This window comes from Myripristis murdjan, chromosome 24 (genome assembly GCF_902150065.1).
Source record: "Myripristis murdjan chromosome 24, fMyrMur1.1, whole genome shotgun sequence".
Classification (NCBI taxonomy): domain Eukaryota; kingdom Metazoa; phylum Chordata; class Actinopteri; order Holocentriformes; family Holocentridae; genus Myripristis; species Myripristis murdjan.
In genome coordinates this window covers 13,917,728-13,938,550 of record NC_044003.1, presented here as the reverse complement: position 1 = coordinate 13,938,550, position 20,823 = coordinate 13,917,728, and the positions used below count along the sequence as shown (strand labels likewise).

At 39.3% G+C, this 20,823-nt stretch overlaps 2 protein-coding genes across 7 annotated transcripts; both read left to right on the top strand.

Annotated features, from left to right (window-relative positions):
* The first annotated feature begins 232 nt into the window (after positions 1–232).
* pkib (protein kinase (cAMP-dependent, catalytic) inhibitor beta) lies at positions 233–16,071 on the top strand. 6 transcript variants are annotated; one of them, XM_030047466.1, is made up of 4 exons: positions 239–346; positions 9,885–9,980; positions 14,163–14,337; positions 14,961–16,071. In XM_030047466.1, exons 3-4 carry the CDS (start codon positions 14,193–14,195, stop codon positions 15,038–15,040), a joined length of 225 nt encoding a protein of 74 aa, XP_029903326.1. In that variant the 5' UTR covers positions 239–346; positions 9,885–9,980; positions 14,163–14,192; the 3' UTR covers positions 15,041–16,071. The 6 variants fall into 6 exon arrangements, with proteins under 6 accessions (XP_029903325.1, XP_029903331.1, XP_029903326.1 ...); XM_030047468.1 differs by lacking the exon at positions 239–346 and adding an exon at positions 3,287–3,305; XM_030047467.1 differs by lacking the exon at positions 239–346 and adding an exon at positions 9,426–9,464.
* A 1,435-nt stretch (positions 16,072–17,506) lies between these two features.
* LOC115356538 (fatty acid-binding protein, brain) lies at positions 17,507–19,690 on the top strand. Its single transcript, XM_030047747.1, has 4 exons — positions 17,507–17,637; positions 17,901–18,073; positions 18,648–18,749; positions 19,424–19,690. The coding sequence occupies exons 1-4, from the start codon at positions 17,565–17,567 to the stop codon at positions 19,472–19,474; spliced, it is 399 nt and encodes a 132-aa protein (XP_029903607.1). The 5' UTR covers positions 17,507–17,564; the 3' UTR covers positions 19,475–19,690.
* Positions 19,691–20,823: the final 1,133 nt, after the last annotated feature.

The window sequence follows — 20,823 nt, the reverse complement described above, 5'->3', positions numbered from 1 at the left end:
AGGAATCCGATATGCCACCGTTTAATGCTGGAAAAATGTTTTTTTTTATGAGGTTGAAGTCATAGCAGACGTAATGATAAGTGATTTCATTCTCGATGTTTTTGTAGGCCCTGTGTTACATTTTTATTTATTTATTTATGTATTTATTTATTTATTTTAAGTTAAGCCGCTGCTTGCCGTTGCGCGCTCCCGTGACCGGCGCTGCCCGTGACGTAAGAGAGAGAGAGAGAGAGAGATAGAGAGAGAGAGAGAGCAGATTGAGCGGTGTAAGCGGAATGCTCCACAGCGCCATATAATGCACGGTAGCTCCGTGTCCCGTCCGTCCGCCGCCGTCTCTCCTGACCCGGTAAGTCCCGACACAATGTCTCCTAGCGCGGCCGGTGATGAGCTGCACGGTGCGGCGGCTGTGGCTGTGAAAGTTGAGGTTACAGGCTGACATTGCGGTGAAGCGGCTGGTCCAGCGGCCACCATGCAGAACACCTCAAAGTACAGCTGAGCGCACACCAGCCTGTAGTCTGTATATGTATCTATATCTACATAGCTGAAAGACTGAGAGCGCCTGCCTGCCTGCCTGCCTTTAAACCCTGAATATTCACCAATTAGACCGCAGCTTTGCTCAGTGTTATTGATAAACCGGGCCTTTTAGCGATATCGATCATAATTGATGACAGAGGACATTGACAGGATAAAGCTTGTTCCGCTGTGCCCGGTGCAAACTGTCCATGCCAGAAATAGCCGCCGCTTTTCTCTATTTTAATATGTTAGCTCGCTGACAAAATCCGCTTAAGCCGTATTTTTAGTAATCGGACGTTAATTTGGGTTAATTACATATTATTAATGAGGGAATGACAGCTGTGCTCATCCACGTGAGTGCGGTGTTGTTGTAATTGTGGCGATGTGACTGATTTTTTTTTTTTTTTTTTTTTTTTTGCCAGGCTTTCTGCCGCTGTGTGTACTACAGCCTGTGCTGCTGAATGGCTCAGGCTCAGTTTGGCACCACTGACTAACCTAACAGGGTTTTTTTTTTTTTTTTTTCAGCATCCCTCCAGTCACGTTGGTCTATTTTTAGCCCAGTGTTTCTTTGGAGATTAATTTGGTTGGAGGCAGGCTGAGTGGACTGGCTCCCTCAGGAAGCAATCTCCTCAGTGCATTATGAAATAATAATAATAATAATGATGATACTGAGGGAATTACTCACTGTTTTAATTTAAATATAGGCTGATTGGCTGTGCAAACAAGTAGACATACACTACATTGCATGCAGTAGGTTATACATTATTTTGGTTTATGTTCAAGTGAGAAATAATTTTAGTGAGTAATTGAATTTGTTTTGACCAACAGCTTTATTTATGCTGAATTCAAAAATCAGAAATTCTCAGAAACATGGATGACTGCCGGGTTTCCTTTTCTAACTAAGATACTGTTCCCCATGCAACTTCTGTTTGACTGCTTGCACCTGCCAGTCTAAGTTAAAATGTCAGTAAAAATTATTTTTTTGGAAATATAGAATGCATGCCTTCAATTTTGAATTTTTTTCTTTCCATTCAATACATACACATGGAGTGTATATCAACCTTAAAACCAGGGTGTCATAACTCAGTATTTACTTGTGTTTTGTGATATTTATATTGTGCTGATTTTGTGAAAAATAAAAAAAAAGAAGAATAATATTACCAGTATAATTAATAAAAGAGAAACCCAACACCTGTTATTTTCAAACCTTGCAACCAGCTTCGTCATGGCTAACTGAGTCAAAGTTAGACTGAATAGACTAAGACAGATTATCAGCGTGAACATTAATAAATGTTGTGGGTACCTTGTTATTTTGTTATGTTTTTCTTAGGATCTACAGTGTAATTTTTATTTTTTTGATTATTGGACATTTTGAGTGCAATGTTGATGAAAAAGTGTTTCTTTGCTCCTAAACTTCAATCAGTCATGACCAAGTTTTCTGAGTCAACATGTTTTTTTATGACCTGCTGAAAACATAATTTCCTTAGGAGATAATAAAGACTGACTTGACTTTATTTAAAGCATGTAAGCCAAATTCCATACAAATCCATGGAATCAATTACGAGATAAGCTGGTTCTCAAAGCGCTTTCTTGAGCAAACACTTCTGCACATGCATGTGAACAGGCAGCGCCACTGAACCCAACTTTACTGTAAAGATTTAACTTCATTTTTCTGTTTCCTGAGATCATTTAAAGATTCTGTCATGGATTTAACTGTGAACGTCTTCATGGAGGAATGATTATCAACAGTCTTCATAAAGATGTTCGTAAATCTATTCAATGCAGCCTCATGCTCCTGGGTTATGTATTTTACATCTTTCTAAAAGCATGCGAATATCAACTTCTTATATGTTCTCTTTATGATTTTAGCGCCAGCTTTAGGAGTTTTATTCATTGTGGTAATTGCAATCATGTTGGGCTCACTAAACCCCTCAAGCATCAGTGTAAATATGATTGATCCACGTGGCAGATGTATGGCCAGCAGTATTTTTTGTGGGACCATCTGTCATAGATTACAAGCATTAGCAGAGGATAGCATCTTGTTTTCATTGGCACTGACCAGCTAGCCAGTCAATGTTTATATCGCCTAGTGAGAAAGTTTCACAATTCACATCTTCAACTTTGCCACTCATTCCACATAAATCATCCGGATCCTGCCAAGCAGCATCCTACCAAAACTGGTTTCAAGCGAGGAAGACATACCTGAACCTACAAAGACTCTTAAGTCGTTAGGCATTAAATTAGAACACAATATTGTGGGAAAATGACTTTTAACATGTATTGCTACACCACCACACCTGCCTCTGTCACCTTCTGAAAAGAGTAGACCCATTTGTTAATACCTCAGAAGAGAGCTGCGCAATATATTGATATTATAGCAATATTGTCATTAGAGACTGGGATTTTACTGTTTGGTTGTCATATCCAAATTACTAATGTTTGTCTATCAAAACTCTGGTATTCAAATATCTTGAAAGCACCAGTAGTCATCCCGGCATTATTGTCACAGCATCAATGTCAAGGTGTTCAGTCAAAATTATTGGATATTTGATTTTGTCCATGTCACCTGGCTGTACCTCTGGATACTGAATGGTGGCACTCATGTGCACACAGCCAAGAGTTGACGATAAAAAATTTCAGATGAGCAGTCATAAGGCCTTTTGTTGAGGAGGTTGAAATGTTGAAATGTGACAGGAAAAATGTTAAAAGTCATGGTTTGAAATATGCTCGCGGGCGGACGCCTACAAGATTCCTGAACTCAGCGAAACAAGAAAATCCAGGCAGAGGGCAGGGTCTGTGCAGACACACACACACCAACACACACTGCTAGTAGGTCATAAGTGATGAATGAGTGGGATTATTTTTATATGTCTCCATATGTTCTTTTTTTTTTTTTTTTTTTAGGAAAATTCTACTCATTCTGCCTTTAAATAATTAAATAGCTAACAGCCGCCACAGCGAACAAACAGCATCTCACCTGGAAGCTTTAAATGAGAAACCCTCGCTGAAATCTAAATTATCTGCCATGCAGCCACCCTGCAGTAATTTGTAGAACCGCACGACTCTTCCTGGAAATATCCATTTAATTGGCAGATTTGATGACAGGCAAAGAGTAATGATTTATCCTTTGAAGTCCGAAATGTGTGTGTGTGTGTGTGTGTGTGTGTGTGTGTGTGTGTGTGTGCGTGAGCAGTTGCTATATGAAATTGCACTCAGGGGACTGAGAAATGAGCTGAGATTTTGCATGCTTCCCTGCATGTGTGAACATACTGCAGCTGCCTCTGGGGGGTTGTGGTGGTCATAATGCATAAACAAAGTGCACAGTGTAATTTAACAAGAGTCTCATAAATATTTATATCTCAGCTACATCTAGGCTCCAAGCTTTCTTCATACTTTGATGCATTGAAAAGTCAGTACTCAAATTGGTGATGTGCAGCAGAAAACAGCAGGGAGACATCACTGACAGCTTTGTTTGGCATCTTTGGCATCTTGATGAGATAATGTTTATTGCTGTTGATATTGTTCCTGCTGTAAATGGCATGTATGCGGAGAAATGTTACTTGTACTTGGATAGAGTCCCTTTGCTTCACTGAATCAGCGTAATTTAAGCTCAGTTCACAGCACTTTTGGAGGTTTCCATACCTTCCACCTTATTCCAGTGACACTCAGTGCATTCACACCACTCTAAACTTTCTTTACAATTACAGAGAGCCAGAGTCATTTTGTAAAAACTCATCTGTAGTGACCAAACACTCAAACGTAAAATTCCAGTGGATTTTAAGCATTCAGCAAGTCAATTAAAAGCCGTACATGAGTATTTCATTTCTAAAATTAAAAACAACAGTCAGTTGTGCTCCAGTGTTCCTCTGTTGCTGCTTGGAGACAACAGGGAGCGACATGTAGGGAAAACTCTAAAGACTAGGAAACAGGATGGGAAGCCTTTTGTCATGTGGCCTTTACGGGAGGTTTTTGAAGGTTTCTCCTTTTTTCTCTTTCTTTAATGGATTTTATCAAGGAGACTGTAGCCTGGCAGTTTCTGTGCAGGTATTTCCCAGGTGAAACCCCAGGAGGGACGCTTTCCTTTCCCATCAGACTTTGCTTTGCCTAATCTTTGCATTAATAATGCCGCTTTTCGACTTCAGAGGGCAACCTGGAACTTTTTGTAAGCAGGAACTTGCCAGAGCCTGTGAAGTTCAGAAACTGCCTTGTGTTTCCTTTTCCACTATATAGGGCAGGAGGTGGCCCATAAACTGTTTTCATGTTAAGTGACTTTTGAAAATTTATGGGAGGGATACACTGGCGGAAAACAAGGGAAATCATGCTTTTCCAATTTTATTTCAAGGGAGAGTATAGGGGAGAGTGGGGTAAGTAGTGCCAATTTTTACTTTAAGTGCCTTTAAAGCGAGGGGATTACAGTAATGCCTCCAAGTAAAATATGCATATATAGTTTAGGATGTTGTGCATCCCTGGGAACAATCACTTTGGATCTTATATAAACTGTTTGAGAAATATAGCTTTCGAAAAAAAAGTGGTCCTGTGGCACAACTTGCCCCCGGTGCGGGGTAAATTGTGCCATTAGAGAGAATACACTGGGGTAAATTGTGCCATTGATAATTGAAGTAAAACAGATCATTTTAATCTCACAAATGATAATGCTATATAAAAACAAAACAAATTCAATACAAAATTATTTATTTAACTTTTATTTATTATTTTAACAAGATCACAGGCCACTTTTCTACAATGAGGCGGAGCGCCTCATGAACACATACCCAGAACAAAATAAAAATTCCAAAATGAGCACCTGCAAATCATCTTCATCTGAATCTGAATAGTTTTAGTTATCAAAGGTAAGAAGACAATGTACAGTAACAATAAAATACAATAAAGTAATATATAGTATATAATCACATGTTGTGCCACTGGCACAACTTACCCCAGACCCTTTGGCACAAATTACCCCAAGCCCACCATTTTGAAAAAAATGCATCCCCGCTGTTTTGAGTTAACATCATGCTAACTGTATAGACTCATGGTGTAGCTTACTAAAGTACTAAAACTTGTGTGAACTGTTTTCAAAGTTTTCTATAATTGTTCAAACACAGCAATCAAAAAACCTTGATCATAGAAGTTTTACTTTGGTGGGCAAAAAAATGTTTTTTGAGCTGAAATGTGCTTACCTCTCAAGCCATGTGTCTCCCTTCTTTGCAGGATGAGTGAAATGGATGCCTCTTCAAAAATATGTGGTCACATGACCAACTTCTTCTGTGGTTTTCTAGATAACTACTTGCCCCCTTGGCACAAATTACCCCACTCTCCCCTACTGTTTTTGAGTCCAGGGTAGGATAATACAAGTTTGCATAGGAAGGGCTAAGTGCCAAATTTAGGCAAATTGCCCAATTTAAAAATGCACAAATAGCAATGGCACACTGTTTGTAAGGGTTTAGTGCGTGAATTTGGTTTGAAAAAGCAAATATGACTTCACGTCTTAAGGTTCTTTATATAAAATATATTACAACAATGAAAAAATATAAATAATATACAAATAAAGTTAATTGTTTGTGTTTTTTAAATTTATTTATTTATTTATTCATTTATTTTTTGGAAACTTGTAATTCCAAGATCATAAACCATTTTGTGCAATATCTCCATTGCAAGTCAGAGAGTGGACGCTCACCAGTCTCGTGAATAAATCATGTGAAACCTGCAAGAGAGTGCGCTTTCTGAAAGTCCTATATGCTTTTATGGCCTCCAGCACATTTCAGGGTTCTTTTTCTTTTTCTAAAATTAAGTTCCTCTTGGACTGCCTTGTAACGCTGTAACAACAACTGTAGCACCAGCACTTTCTCATAAGCAGCCTTAGATTTGATCACACAGTAGCTGGTGTATCACACTATACGAGTCTTAATGGAAATGTCTGCTTTTGCTTACATTCCCTTTATATGACACAAAGGTTTTTACTCTTAAGAAAAGCATAAAACATAAAGAAGTTATGAGATACATAACACTGGAAACATATTTATGAAATAAGGGAAGACTCTCCATTTCTCTGGTGGATTTTTTTTGTCTGACAAACCTGCTATACATTCAGGAAGCCTATTAGTGTCCTTCATTTCAGCTAATTTGCGTATTAATTTCTGTAATGAAATTCACATCACAGTTAGACACAGCTCTTATTTGCCTTGCAGCGGAAGGCATACAGGTGCCTCATATAAATGCTTTTACATTGACTTACATGGATGCAGGACAGGCACACATACACACACACACACACACACACACACACACACACACACACACAGCCACACACTGAATCCAATAGTATATCCACATTACCAATTGCTTATACTCCGTATGCTGTGCCAAACCATATTTCAAAAGCTCCCTAATCCTTTGGCTTTTTGATGAAAGGTGGTTGAAAGGATGAAAGCTGATGGAGGTTGGCATTTAAACATCACAATATAAGGTCTGTAATATTATAATGGAATCATGGCACTTTAGACCAAGGTCATCTCTCCGATTAGACCCTGTTTTTTTTCTGGGAGAATAAGTGTATATCAGCCTCTCTACAGTGTTGGCCTTGTTTTCCTCCTTTAACACAGCATGATGGAATAAACTACAGTTAATTCATGCACTTCAAGAAATCTGAGTAATGTCAGAAGACCAATAATAATTTTGTTTTATGAAAATATGACTCGACTCAACATGATTGTCTGTAGAAAATCTAATCAATGCTCAGCTCAGTATCTCTGGCTGCATATACTCTACCACTGCTCTAAGGATGTGCCATGAAATAATAAGGGCTGTGGAATATAATGCAATCTCAAACAATCAACTTGATGATGACAGATTGTGTTGAAGATTTAATCACTCACATGCTTTTGTTGCTTTAATTTGACAGTGTACTTTGTTTGTTTTCACTCATTGGAACAGCTACATCCAAACATATTTGTATGTATGAATATGAACTGCAGAGAATGTTTCTTTCCATAAGCACCAGTAGTAACTAACTTTTAATTGATTGTAGTAGTGTAAATAAAAGTGACTTTGATTTTGGCACCTCAGACTGCCAATATCAATGAAAGTTAATGAATATTTTTTTTTCCTACCTCTGATGTGACATGAATGCAGCATCAGTGTATTTTAGTGGCCTTCTTGTCAACTGGTTCTGATATCTCATTACACAGTGTACACAAGATTCAGGCAATGAACAAATAAAATATTATGCAGAGTGTGCAGGAGCTTTCATAATTCTAAAACCACTGGGTTTAGCTCTTTGATATTGTGTTACATATCAGCACATGTGTGTTCTGATGCTCAGAAATTACCAGGAGGGGTGCCATTGGCTTCACCTCTTGGTTGGCCTTTGCCCAGGAACTTCATCCAGGCCAAAGGCCACCCAAAACAATCACCAAAACATGATCGTGTCATCATCAGGGATTTCTTATCCATCTGGTAAATAATAATGTATCCTCACGAGTTTTGGACCAGCGAGTGATCCAAAAATAACAATATCAAGCCCTGAGTTGTATTTCCATTGTGGTGCCTTGTTTGTATGCATTATGTCAATTTCCACAAGGCGACGTTAGGTTGAGGTGAATTTTAACTGCAGCAGAAGCTTCTTGAACTATTCACTGGTACTTTTCTGTGAAAGTAAAAACTCTCTCTGGGACAGTTGATAGTGTGGTTAGTTGGTAGTTTCATGTTCTCATATTTATTATTATTTAGACAACACCTGTGTCTTCAGCAGAGCAGAGGCCAGCCCCCGGCACTGCCGAAGGGTTTTTGTCTTTGAGCAGCAAGCAGCAGCAGTCAGCTGCCCTTTGGATTTCATTACATTTTTACTTGAGTGAATATGGATTCAAACTGTGGCAGCCACTGGATCGCCCACAGGTTTAGTGTGCACACAGCTTTGTTGTTGTGTGGCTTGATGGTGTTAACACTGACTGTGTGGCTGTATGTGGTTGTATAGGCACCTGTCACCACTGAATTTAAAAATGTGTACCTATTCACTTTCTGTTATGTGATATATCCTTAGTTGCATGCAGGTCTGCCCGACTGATTAATCCTTTATCTGACTGACGTCTGTGCAGGTTTTTAGCTTTAAGCATGGCGCTGACCATGGTTCTTAAATATCAGCGATTTGCAAGGGCATTTGTTGTATTTGCACTTTTTCTCCACTCCACCCTTCTGTCCCTGTTCATCTTTAATCTGTTTCTGCTTGTATGACGACCCATTAAAGGTGCTCACCCCCTCTGCAAAGAAACATCAACTCTGTGCCTGCTGCTTACCTATGGCTCACTGCAACTACTTGCTTTTTATAACAGTGGAAACCATTTGGATGAAGTCCCAGGCCAGTAACCACCCATAAGGTGAAGCCATTGGCACCCTCTCCTGGTAGGGTGTTGGCTGCACAGCCCCACACAAACAAATGTCAGTAGAAATCGTGATGTTTATGATATATAATCATACATAGCACAACCTCACCACTAGATTCAGTCATAAGAAACCAACAACTTTTCTGCAGCTTCTTGCTAGCCTTCAGCACAGTACAGCTGTGCAGTCTCTTCCAGCATCTCAAAAATAAATGAGCACACTGGGTGCATAGCCAGGTGTGTTTGTCCTCGCTTGTGGATTTTGGCAACAGGATGAACAAAGAGGTGAGAGCAGCTTTGAGAATAACTAAATAATGCAGAGTAACTGATATATAGTTAATCTAATCTGAGAGATATTCAGAGATAATCTCGTAAATAGCGCAAAAGTACATGCAGACCCTAGCAAGTGTTCTTTTTCTAATGTAGCTGCTGTATTTTATGCCCAGTTGTTATAGCCACACTCAGATCCTGGGATTACATGTGTGGGTCAGTGAAGCTGTACATATCAGAAACCTGTCAATGTGACTTCCTTAGTTGCTGATAAGAGTTGATGAAAGATGACTACTTCATTCTGCTGTAAGTCAAAGACTGCCATGCTAGTCATAATGCTTCCCTCAAGCAACTGATGAATGTAGATTTCTAAAAAAAAAAAAAAAAAAAATTATGGACATCATTGCTCTCTGTCTCTGAAGCACAGAGTGTACTCTAATGCTAACCCATTCCACTGTCAGATAAGATCAACTGAGTATGTTACTTTGTAGCTAGATAACGAGAAGCTCAAAATAGTTTGCTCATTACTAAAATAAGGTAGAATGGCAGATGTTTGCCATTGTATAGTACCAGGGTCCTTCATTCCAAAGGGTTAGTCTGCACAGATTTTCTAAGGTGGGAAATGTACAATAACAATAGCTTTCTTTTTCTGGCATGCAAAGAGTCGCTCCTTTGGATCCTGACTCCCCTTCTCAGAGGGACTTAATTTAAAATTTTACTCAACAGGCCTACTTGATGGGGTTTGCCAAGTCTCCTGGCACCTGATGCTACTTTTTCACTCAGTTCGAGTGAGCAACTAATGGGAAATAACCATAATAACAAATATTTTTTTTTTTTTACTTTTTGCCAAACATTCAACAGAGGAATTGTTAAACTAACTAACATTTCCTGGGGCATGTGCACCAATAATAATTTTCTGTGTCTCATTATCTGAAACTGTTACAACACTTAAATCTCTCCTCTTCATATAGGTACAGTCAGTTCATTTGTATAATTAAATAAAATAAGCAAGGTTGCAACTCACACATTTTGAATGACAGAAACTTTCAGAGTCAGTCTCATGTTTCTGTGCTCCCCAAATAAATCACACCATTTTGGTACATGTTCTGCTGCAATAACGTACTGTACTTTGAATCTCTGCCTGCGTCAGGGCAGGCATCTGTGTTAGCACCCTGTCTTGTCCTATTAATGGCTATGTATATAGTTCCTAAGGATCAAGCTGGTTCTGAGTCATACAGTGCTCATAACTCCATGGATCATCAGTGACTGTTTTGTGCTATGGCCAGGGGGTTCAGGTGACCATGTACTCACCAGCAGCCGAGTTCAGCAGCTTATAGTCAAAACCACATAGAAACCTCAATATGTATACTGTGTAATATAGTGGAAATAACAGAAAAATATATTCAGAAACCAAAAAAGACATCAGATATCCCCTCAAACATGCCCGTTTGTACCACAGGGATATGCACTAACTGAGATGTCGTTTGTTGTTGATGAGAATATGGGAAAATGAAAAACTGAAAATACACTATATTACCAAAAGTATTCGCTCACCTGCCTTTACTCATACTATGAACTGAAGTGCCATCCCATTCCTAACCCATAGAGTTCAATATGATGTCGGTCCACCTTTTGCAGCTATTACAGCTTCAACTCTTCTGGGAAGACTGTCCACAAGGTTGAGGAGAGTGTTTATAGGAATTTTTGACCATTCTTCCAAAAGCGCATTGGTGAGGTCACACACTGATGTTGGTCGAGAAGGCCTGGCTCTCAGTCTCCGCTCTAATTCATCCCAAAGGTGTTCTATCGGGTTCAGGTCAGGACTCTGTGCAGGCCAGTCAAGTTCATCCACACCAGACTCTGTCATCCATGTCTTTATGGACCTTGCTTTGTGCACTGGTGCACAATCATGTTGGAAGAGGAAGGGGCCCGCTCCAAACTGTTCCCACAAGGTTGGGAGCATGGAATTGTCCAAAATGTTTTGGTATCCTGAAGCATTCAAAGTTCCTTTCACTGGAACTAAGGGGCCAAGCCCAGCTCCTGAAAAACAACCCCACACCATAATTCCTCCTCCACCAAATTTCACAGTCGGCACAATGCAGTCTGAAATGTACCGTTCTCCTGGCAACCTCCAAACCCAGACTCGTCCATCAGATTGCCAGATGGAAAAGCGTGATTCATCACTCCAGAGAACGCGTCTCCACTGCTCTAGAGGCCAGTGGCGGCGTGCTTTACACCATTGCATCCGACGCTTTGCATTGCACTTGGTGATGTGTGGCTTGGCTGCAGCTGCTCGGCCATGGAAACCCATTCCATGAAGCTCTCTGCGTACTGTACTTGGGCTAATCTGAAGGTCACATGAAGTTTGTAGCTCTGTAGCAATTGACTGTGCAGAAAGTCGGCGACCTCTTTGCACTATGCGCTTCAGCATCCGCTGACCCCTCTCCGTCACTTTACGTGGCCTACCACTTCGTGGCTGAGTTGCTGTTGTTCCCAAACGCTTCCATTTTGTTATAATAGAGCTGACAGTTGACTGTGGAATATTTAGGAGCGAGGAAATTTCACGACTGGATTTGTTGCACAGGTGGCATCCTATGACAGTTCCATGCTGGAATTCACTGAGCTCCTGAGAGCGGCCCATTCTTTCACAAATGTCTTGTTTCACAGTCTGCATGCCTGAGTGCTTGATTTTATACACCTGTGGCCAGGCCAAGTGATTAGGACACCTGATTCTGATCATTTGAATGGGTGAGCGAATACTTTTGGTAATATAGTGTAACTCTGTTGTCTGGGGAGACTTTTAGTTTACTGTAGACTGTGTGCACATCATGCTGTCACATGTCAGCATAACTCAGAGGACAACATGGACAAATTTCTCCTGGTGAGAGATACAAATGAGAAAGTCGCTTTGAGCAACTCAGCTGAATGAGCTGTGCTGCACTCTTCTTTTATTCTTTTCTTTTCTGTGACATGCATGTGAGTATACATAGTAAAACTCAAACACACTCATACGACCCATACACATACATGCACACACACCCCTATATCTGCCTCTATGAAAACTACACTTGCTATATGTCCCTCCTTTGTTTTCGTAAGTTTGTTTCATTTCTTTGCTGCATAAGTTTCGCTGGAGTGTGTTTGTGTGTGTCCACGATTTTAGTTCACTGCTGGCCCTTCGCTGTCTTAAACAGTGGATTTAAGCAGGTCAGCAGTGCCAAAAATAAACCTTACAATAACCTCGGTGTGTAAGAGTGTTTGTGTGTGTGCTTTTGCATTTTGAGTCTGCTTCTACATTTGGCATTAACACAGTTTTTAGGGCATATAATCACACTAAACTGCAAGTCTGCAAAGGTATTTAATAATTGTGAAATAGTCTCCCCAGTTTACCTGATTCTTATTGTACTAGTAAAAAATTTTGCTGTGTTGCAGCAAAATATGAAGTCCCGTAATCTTGCAGAAAATTATGAAAAAGGTTCTGTGGTTGCTTATGTTTAAAAGTTACTAATGGATGGCTGAAGCTGCAATCCTTCCAAGAGAGCATGACACTCCACTTCTAAGGTCAAAATCTATTACCAAAGCCATAGCAGTTTTCATATGTGTAACAGCGTATGAGCATAAGGAACAGAGTATCATCTAATCATGAAAAGATAGCCTGTTGCATATGATTCATGTGGAACAGAGTTATCTCATTGCGGAAATACATTATAAACACTGAACACCTTCAGAATTCTTTCAAGTTGAATGATTTCCATATTTCACTACCAACTAATGAGATTCCAGTGTAAAGTTCCCTTGTAAAGTCCCCTACTAATCTGCTGGCTGCTTTAATGTCAACTTTTACAGAAGCCGACGGCATCAGATCACCGTGTTGTTAGCTACTTCCCAAACACACTGAGCGCCTGGAATAGTGCGTTTGATTTATTGTTCCCATTCTGGCTTGCCTCTCTGTTCAAATTATCAGTCACATCAGGGAAGGACATATAACAACAACAATATCAATAATAATAATAATAATGATAAATCTAGTGGACTGAGAGTGGACTGTACTCAACTGGCAATTTTATTCCTTTTGTGACACGCCCAAAATTGCCACCCCATAAACATTTAGAGATTTTTCTACGCACTTACATCCCAACAATGCACTGCACTCTTGGACAAAAATGTAAATATTTACCTAATATCTTAGGGAATGATTTAAATGTCATTTTCCTGTGGCATGTTGTCCTTCATATCACGAGGATCAAGGGAATAAGTGAGAAAATTGGCATATCATGTATATCAGATATCAGCCTTTATTAACTGTAAAAGTTATTTTCAATCAAACCTGATTTACTGTTGTCACTGAGAGAGTTTCATTCTGATTACACACAGAAGGAAAGGCAGATATAAGGAATGACAAATGCATCAAAAGATACATCCCCGTTGAGTTAGGGTCCTGGTATATGGGTCTGTTATATCAGCCGGGTTCTACCTCTCCACTGTGTTCAAAGCTGGATAAGATATCAAACTGACTAGCTGGTTCAAAAGGATTCTGGTCCACGTCCCTGTGGGATGCTGCATCTTTGATCTCACACCATGCTCCATGCAAGTCCAAGAGTCTGCAATCCCTCCCTTTCCATTTCGTTCACTGTACTTGGAACGAGCATTTCTGCATCAAAATCTGTAACCGCATAATGCTGCACTTCATCATTTGAATTACAGTTACCTTGTTGCCTGCAGCAGCCACATTGTGTTTGTTGTATGCAGTGTGCAAAAGAGACAGTGATTTGAGTTATGCATGGCCAGTGGCAACATTTTGAAGTTTTGTGTTATTTGACAACAACAACTTTGACAACAGTGGTTCTCATGTGGTTGAAAATCCTTTTGAACCCTTTTTGTCAGAGAAAATGACAGCTCTAAACCTGTCACTTCCAGTTGAAATAAATGTTTGTGCTCCCTATTAGTGTTTGTAGAAAAATCATCATGATAAAAGATGAATATGTCCATATCTCTCTTCCGCAGACCATGAAGCTATGAAGACAGTTACCAGAGATGACTGATGTGGAGCCTGTTGTCACAGACTTTACGTCAACGGGGCGTACTGGTCGACGTAATGCCATGCCTGATATTCTGGGCTCCAGTGCTGGAGCAGGAGCTGCTGATCTGTCTGGAAAACTGGCCGAACTGTCAGTAGTTGGTGGGTTTCTAACTGTGTTTCTACATTAAGTCCACCTTTGTAATGGAAATTGCAGAGCATTTTTTTTAAACTCAGTTGACAGTGCTTGAGATTTTACGTCAACATATTTGTTTTTCAAGTCAGCAAGTGAAACACATTTTTATATAATTTGTTCCTACCAAAGAAAATGGTAGCAATTTTAAGCTGTGATGGAGTAAAACCAACCTTTATTTCTGTTATTTTGCAGATTTACTGATTCAAGTGTTTTACTTTGTGTCATAGGTGTGGACTTGAATCGCATCTCTTGGACTTGACTTTGACAATTTAATTTGTCGCAGTGAACAAATCTGCCGTGCCACATGGTTCAGTTGTAGTCTTAGGGCAATACAGAATGACACTTCAGCCGCACCACAACAAGCTTTTATCTCTCTTTTTCATCTTTGATTATTATATATGTAGACAGCTTTTGATTGACACTGGTTGATGTGACACAACTGCAAATATGCTACATTAGAATCTCTATATATACAGTAATGTATCTGTAGTCTGTTTCTCTTTTTTTGCCTATGTGTGAATGTGCTTATCTTTCATACATGTCTATGTTTGTGTGTGTGTGTGTGTGTGTGTGTGTGTGTGTGTGTTAGGTGATGCAGATGGAGGGGGCGAGGGATCATCCTCCAGCCCACCTAGCAGTCCAGAGGAGGAGAAGGCCAAGGCCACGTAATACAGCCTTCATCTTCGTATTACAACAGATGTACTGACCACCCTCAGAAGGACTGATGGATGGAGACACTGATTAACACAGAAAGAGAGAGTGAGAGAGAGAGAGAGAAAGATGGACAGAGAGAGACTCTTCACCATAGGCCATCTCCCTACAGACACCCCCAACCCTCTTGACCAGAAAACTGTAAACTCACTCGCTGTCACTATGCAACATCTTTCAGGATGACGTTACCATGGCAACACAGTGGGTGGAGGAGACAGGTGATGGAGAGAGTGAAGTGAAGGTCATCAACAGCAGCATGACTGTGCTGCGGAGAGACAAGATGGATGGTGTATGCTGATGATGATGCTGATGATGGCGGTGATCTGATCATTATGACGAAGAGCAAGCAAAATGCAATGGTGAAGACCCTGATGGTGATGATGATGATGATGATAAAGGGAGACTATGTGATTGTTTTCAGGTGTCTGAAGAGGAACCCATGGATCTCATCTTTCCATGCGTGGATATCTTGAGCCACTGCTATCAACTGATTATTGGCATTGTGTCCTTGTCACATAAGTAGCATATGCAGTGATTTCATCGATGGCACCAACTGTGGAAATTTGCCTGTGGCTCATAAAAGAAAATGTAATTTCATATTTGAAAGTAGAGAGTCGTGCAAAACGTAATGGAGTTCAATTCCAAACCTAAGCATTTTTTTCTCTGAATGTCGACAATGTAGCATCGGGAATGTTTTTTTCTTTTTCTTTTTATCTTTTTTCACAACAAAAACATTCCATTTGGTGATGTAAAGTACAATTTTTATCTTCTCTGTGGTTTACTAGGCTGTGGTACAGTACAAACCTCAACCTTGTATGTCTTTTTTTCACAGGTGCAATAGAAATGAAAACTAATTTATTAGAAGTAAAAGAATATAAGGTGTATTTTGGGTCTGTAAATAGTTTTACATTGCAGTATATCTGTGTCCATACTGTAAAGCTACATTTCAGTGTTTACTGACGCTAATAAAACTGATGCTATGTACAGTATGTCAGAGTTATGTGTGAGTTGCTCATATGAAAACACATGTATGGTATATGGCAGGTGGTCTCAAATATTTACAAGTCACAGCCGCCATTTAAATTTAATCCAGTAACCCACATGGTACAATTTTTTTTTTAATCAAATTGTGTAACTGAGACAATTTCTGGTGAATTTTAAATTATTGTGAATTTAATTTCAGGGGTTGCAAAATTGTTTCTATTTGTGGCCAGAAGGAGGTGCCAGAGGTCCTTCACAACAGGTGTAAGACTCACTTCATGTGTTATTTCATTGCAAATTTAGTTCATACCATTGAATTTAAGTTATATTTTCTGATAGAGTGGGAAACATATATGCTTGTCCCAAGAAAAATGATTTTTATACACATGTAATTGGTTTTATTGCCACTGATGGTTGTTTGGCATATGAAACTCATTGTTTATCTCCTTTTACTGCAACAATGACCAGATGCCAACATATAGAACAACAGTTCCTTTAATGCTCCTGTCAGGTTTCACTACAACTGTGGGATCAGGGATGAGCGTTTACTTTGTGCAAAACTAATACAACAAGACCAGCAGTCATATGCATTCTCTCTCTCAGACTCACACACACTTTGACACAGTAATTAGTGTGCGTGTTCAGCATGCAGAAAAGCCACAGAGGGATTCAGGGGGGGTTAATGCAGTTAATGACAAAGGGCTGTCAAACAAACTGATTATGCTTCAGTGGTTCGCTCCAACATGGAACATTCCAGACACCGCCTTCCGACGAGACTCCCAACACAACTCTAGCATGCAGGAGACTGATGGAGGAATTATTAAAAGATAAATGGGGGCAAATCCATAAAGGGCCTTGCATTATCAGCTTGGATGAGATAAAAGAGAGCAGGTGAGTTTGTTCACTAAAGTTCCTAATGTTATTTACCTCCAAAACTCTGAAGCCCATATAAACCCACCAATTTTCTGACTGATGATAAATTATTATACATACTTCACCACACAATGGTCATGTTGCCCCACGATAGAATATTTGTATTTTAGATATTATAGCTTCCAAACATCTTGAAGAGAAAATCTGGACTCACTTAGGCTGAGAAATGGCCCGTACTTCATTTACCTTACTTGCCTTACCAAACTCATTTGACACCTATTGAGAGTCACTGCATCATTAGGCCTCTTAATGCACTAATAAAGCCTCTTAACCTGCTTTTTTTTTTTTTTTTTTTTTTTTTTTTTTTGCAAAGAGTCTCAATTAACATAAGCATGTAAACTCCAGACTTAACTACAAAAAAAAAAAAAAAAAAAAAAAAAAAAAAAAAAACTCTTTTCACCAATCACTAGCTCAATAAAATCTCCTGAGCCAATGGGAGGCCTGGCCCCACCTCTAGGTGTACATATTAATGAGAGGCAGAATATTAACACAGGAGGAAACTTAGAAAAGCTGCACTTTGCTGCAGTTTGGACTTGGGAGATTACATTGCCTCTCTAAAAGCTTCACCATGGTTGACGCCTTCTGTGCCACTTGGAAACTGGTTGACAGTGAGAACTTTGATGAATACATGAAAGCACTTGGTGAGTTGCAGTTTTTCTTCTTCTTCTGATAGTATGAAACTTTATTGATCCCTTTTTAATCCTGTTTTAAAATATTATTTCATTTTACTATGTTTTTTGTATTTGATTCTTGAATTGTTCTGATAAATGTAAAACTGTGATGTCTCTGGACATTAATTCAGACCCATTTAACAACTTTATGTGCTGAAAGCACTAAAAATGCAAGGAATTGATTGCAATATAAGCTGATCTCAGTCATATGTTTCACCCCTGGTCTCTGTCAGGTGTTGGCTTTGCCACCAGGCAGGTTGGGAATGTGACCAAGCCGACGGTGATCATCAGCCAGGAGGGTGACAAGGTGGTGATCCGCACCCAGAGCACCTTCAAAAACACCGAGATCTCCTTCAAACTGGGGGAGGAGTTTGATGAAGCCACTGCTGATGACAGAAATTGCAAAGTAAGTCAACTGGATGGAAATAAAACTGGATATTGTTAACTTCCCCGCTGTATGTGAAAAAATAAAATGCATATAAACATAAAATACTAAAGCATCAATTAGACAGCAAGCCCATTCACCTCTTAAATTTGTGGAATTCATGGTGCGAGGTGCAAATTCTGTGCCTGAAGCGGAGAGGTCTCATAAAACATCACTGGTTCATATATTACAAAAGTGTAATGGTTCTCAACATGCAGGAGCTCCCATGGTCCTTGAGGGGAGTCTCAAGGGTCCCGTCACTGAATGAGCAGTGGTTTCATGTAAATAATTCTAATTAGAGAATTGCTTCTCCACATTTAGTGCAGACAATTTAATACTCAATCAGTAAAAACATTTTGCCTATGGGTCCTTCAGAAAAAGATCAAACTGGAGGTCAGCGGTCCAGTGTTAGTTAGTTTGTGGATCCATGACATGATGTCTGAGAACAAATATTAGGCCAACATTTTGAAGCTTTTTTTGTATGAAGTTTTTGATGAAGTTTCTGTCTCGCATGCTGAAAATGTTTATTTCTGTTTTTTTTTTTTTTTTTTCCCAGTCCACAGTGACCCTCGAGGATGACAAGCTGGTCCATGTCCAGAAATGGGATGGCAAAGAGACCAAGTTTGTCAGAGAAATCAAGGATGGCAAGATGATCATGGTAAGAGAATTACTGTTAGACCCGCTTCACATGCACACACACACACACACACACACACACACACACATCTAAACTGAATATCCTTAAATAATCTAGAATATTACAGGGAATCCTGATAATCAGGGCAAAAAGGTAATTTCATATTGGTGGGTAATATGCTTTACTTTCTTTATGCTCCGTTGAGAATGTGCAGGTTATTATACATCACCAAGGAATAATGTGTTTGGATCCTGAATGCTAAACAGAAAAAAAAAAAAAAAACAATAAAAAAAAAAAAACAATCAAGAATTGTTGTTTGGTTACATAGGATATAAGATCGAAAATAGAGCTTGTTTTTTGAAGCATTTTTGCCTTTGCCATTTCTTGGTAACATGATATGGTATGCCAACATGATTGAAAGTAACATTTGATCTTGTGTTAAAAGAAGCGCTGACACAGATTTTTTCACACATTCATGGTCAGCTTATTTGCAATGAGATTGAGAAATAAATTACCACAAATCACATGATAAATGCAGCTTTTCCTCATTTGTGGCAGCTAAAACTCCACCATGGTGCTGACTTGAAAAGAAAGAAATGTTAAAAGTGGTATATTGTCTGAAGTACGTGCCAGTCACTGTGGCCAGCAGAATCATTTCATTCTCTGATGCAACGACTGTCCTTTCTCCTCTGCAGAACTTGACCTTTGAAGACGTCCATGCCGTTCGCTCCTATGAGAAGGCATGACTGGTCTGACAGCCTCCTGAACTGGCCAAGAAATGTTGTTTTTATAATTATTATTGACTGTATGCTTCCCTTTGCACTTCATCCTCCTCCAAATGTTTTACAACATGGACTGGACATGGTTTTGTAAGAAATTTTTATATTACTACCTTGCTGTTGTGATGGATGGGTCATCTGTGCAACCCAGTGCAAGAGATGAAATAAAACGTAGAGAATAAACACTTGTCTCTTTTCTCATATGTATGCCTCAACAGTGTATTACTATGGCGGTGATATTACTCAATTGGATCAAATAGGATCTAAAGTGCCCTTTCCAGGGGCAGCTGGCAGCTATCTCTACCATATTTATTAAATTTTCTGCATTCTTCTTTTTTTTACAACATAGAATACCATGATCGTCTCAGGCTACAAAAATAAATAAATAAATAAATAAAATAAAATAAAAAATAAAAAATAAAAAAATAGGCCTCGTTCAGGTATTTGGTGACTTAACACTTTTGGTGCTAAAAAATGCTATAAGTGATGACAAATCATTGATATGAAGGCCTAATATTTACCAGCAAAGATACCAAACCTGCTTCTGAAGGGACTGCATTTAAAAACAGAGTGGAGAGAACCTAGCCTATTCATAAACCATCTTTTCTATGCCCCACTTTTGTAGGTCAGTGGGCTTGAACCTATCCCAACTCGCCCATAAATCACAGGGCTAAATCACAGACACTTATTTACACCTATGGGTCATTTAGAGAGGCAACCAGGGGTCCTTGAGAGGTCCCAGGGATCTCCAGAAAAATTCAATTTCACTATTATTTCACTGACTAGAAATTAGCCTAATGAGAGAATGTATAAGAATGACTCTTCATTCCTCAATTCTCTTATAGGATTCATACTATTTAATCTCCCAAACTACTTTATAGACAGTTGTGGAATAACTAAATCTGAATCTAAAAATACATCTTCTCATCATCATCATCATCATCATCATCATCATCATCATAGTCAGTGGCCTGATGTTCAGGCTACCAATTTGGGAGTCACTGCCACCAAAAAGGTTGAGAGCCACTGGCTTAGAGTCCTCAGTTCACCTGAGCTACATATCTTTAGACTGTTAATAGCAAGATGTTCATCTGAGAGTGATAAATCATAACTAATCTGTCTAAAAGTAGAATGATGCTGTCCTAAATGCTACCCTGCTGGCACCTTTTTAGATTTTGCTCTCTCATATGATAATAAAAAATGCAAAGAATGTCAAATTTGGACTCATTTACACTAAGCTGTGGAGTGTAGTCAACCACACATGGTTATGCACAGCTATGACTTATGAAACCGGTGCATGGAAAGCAACTTGATCT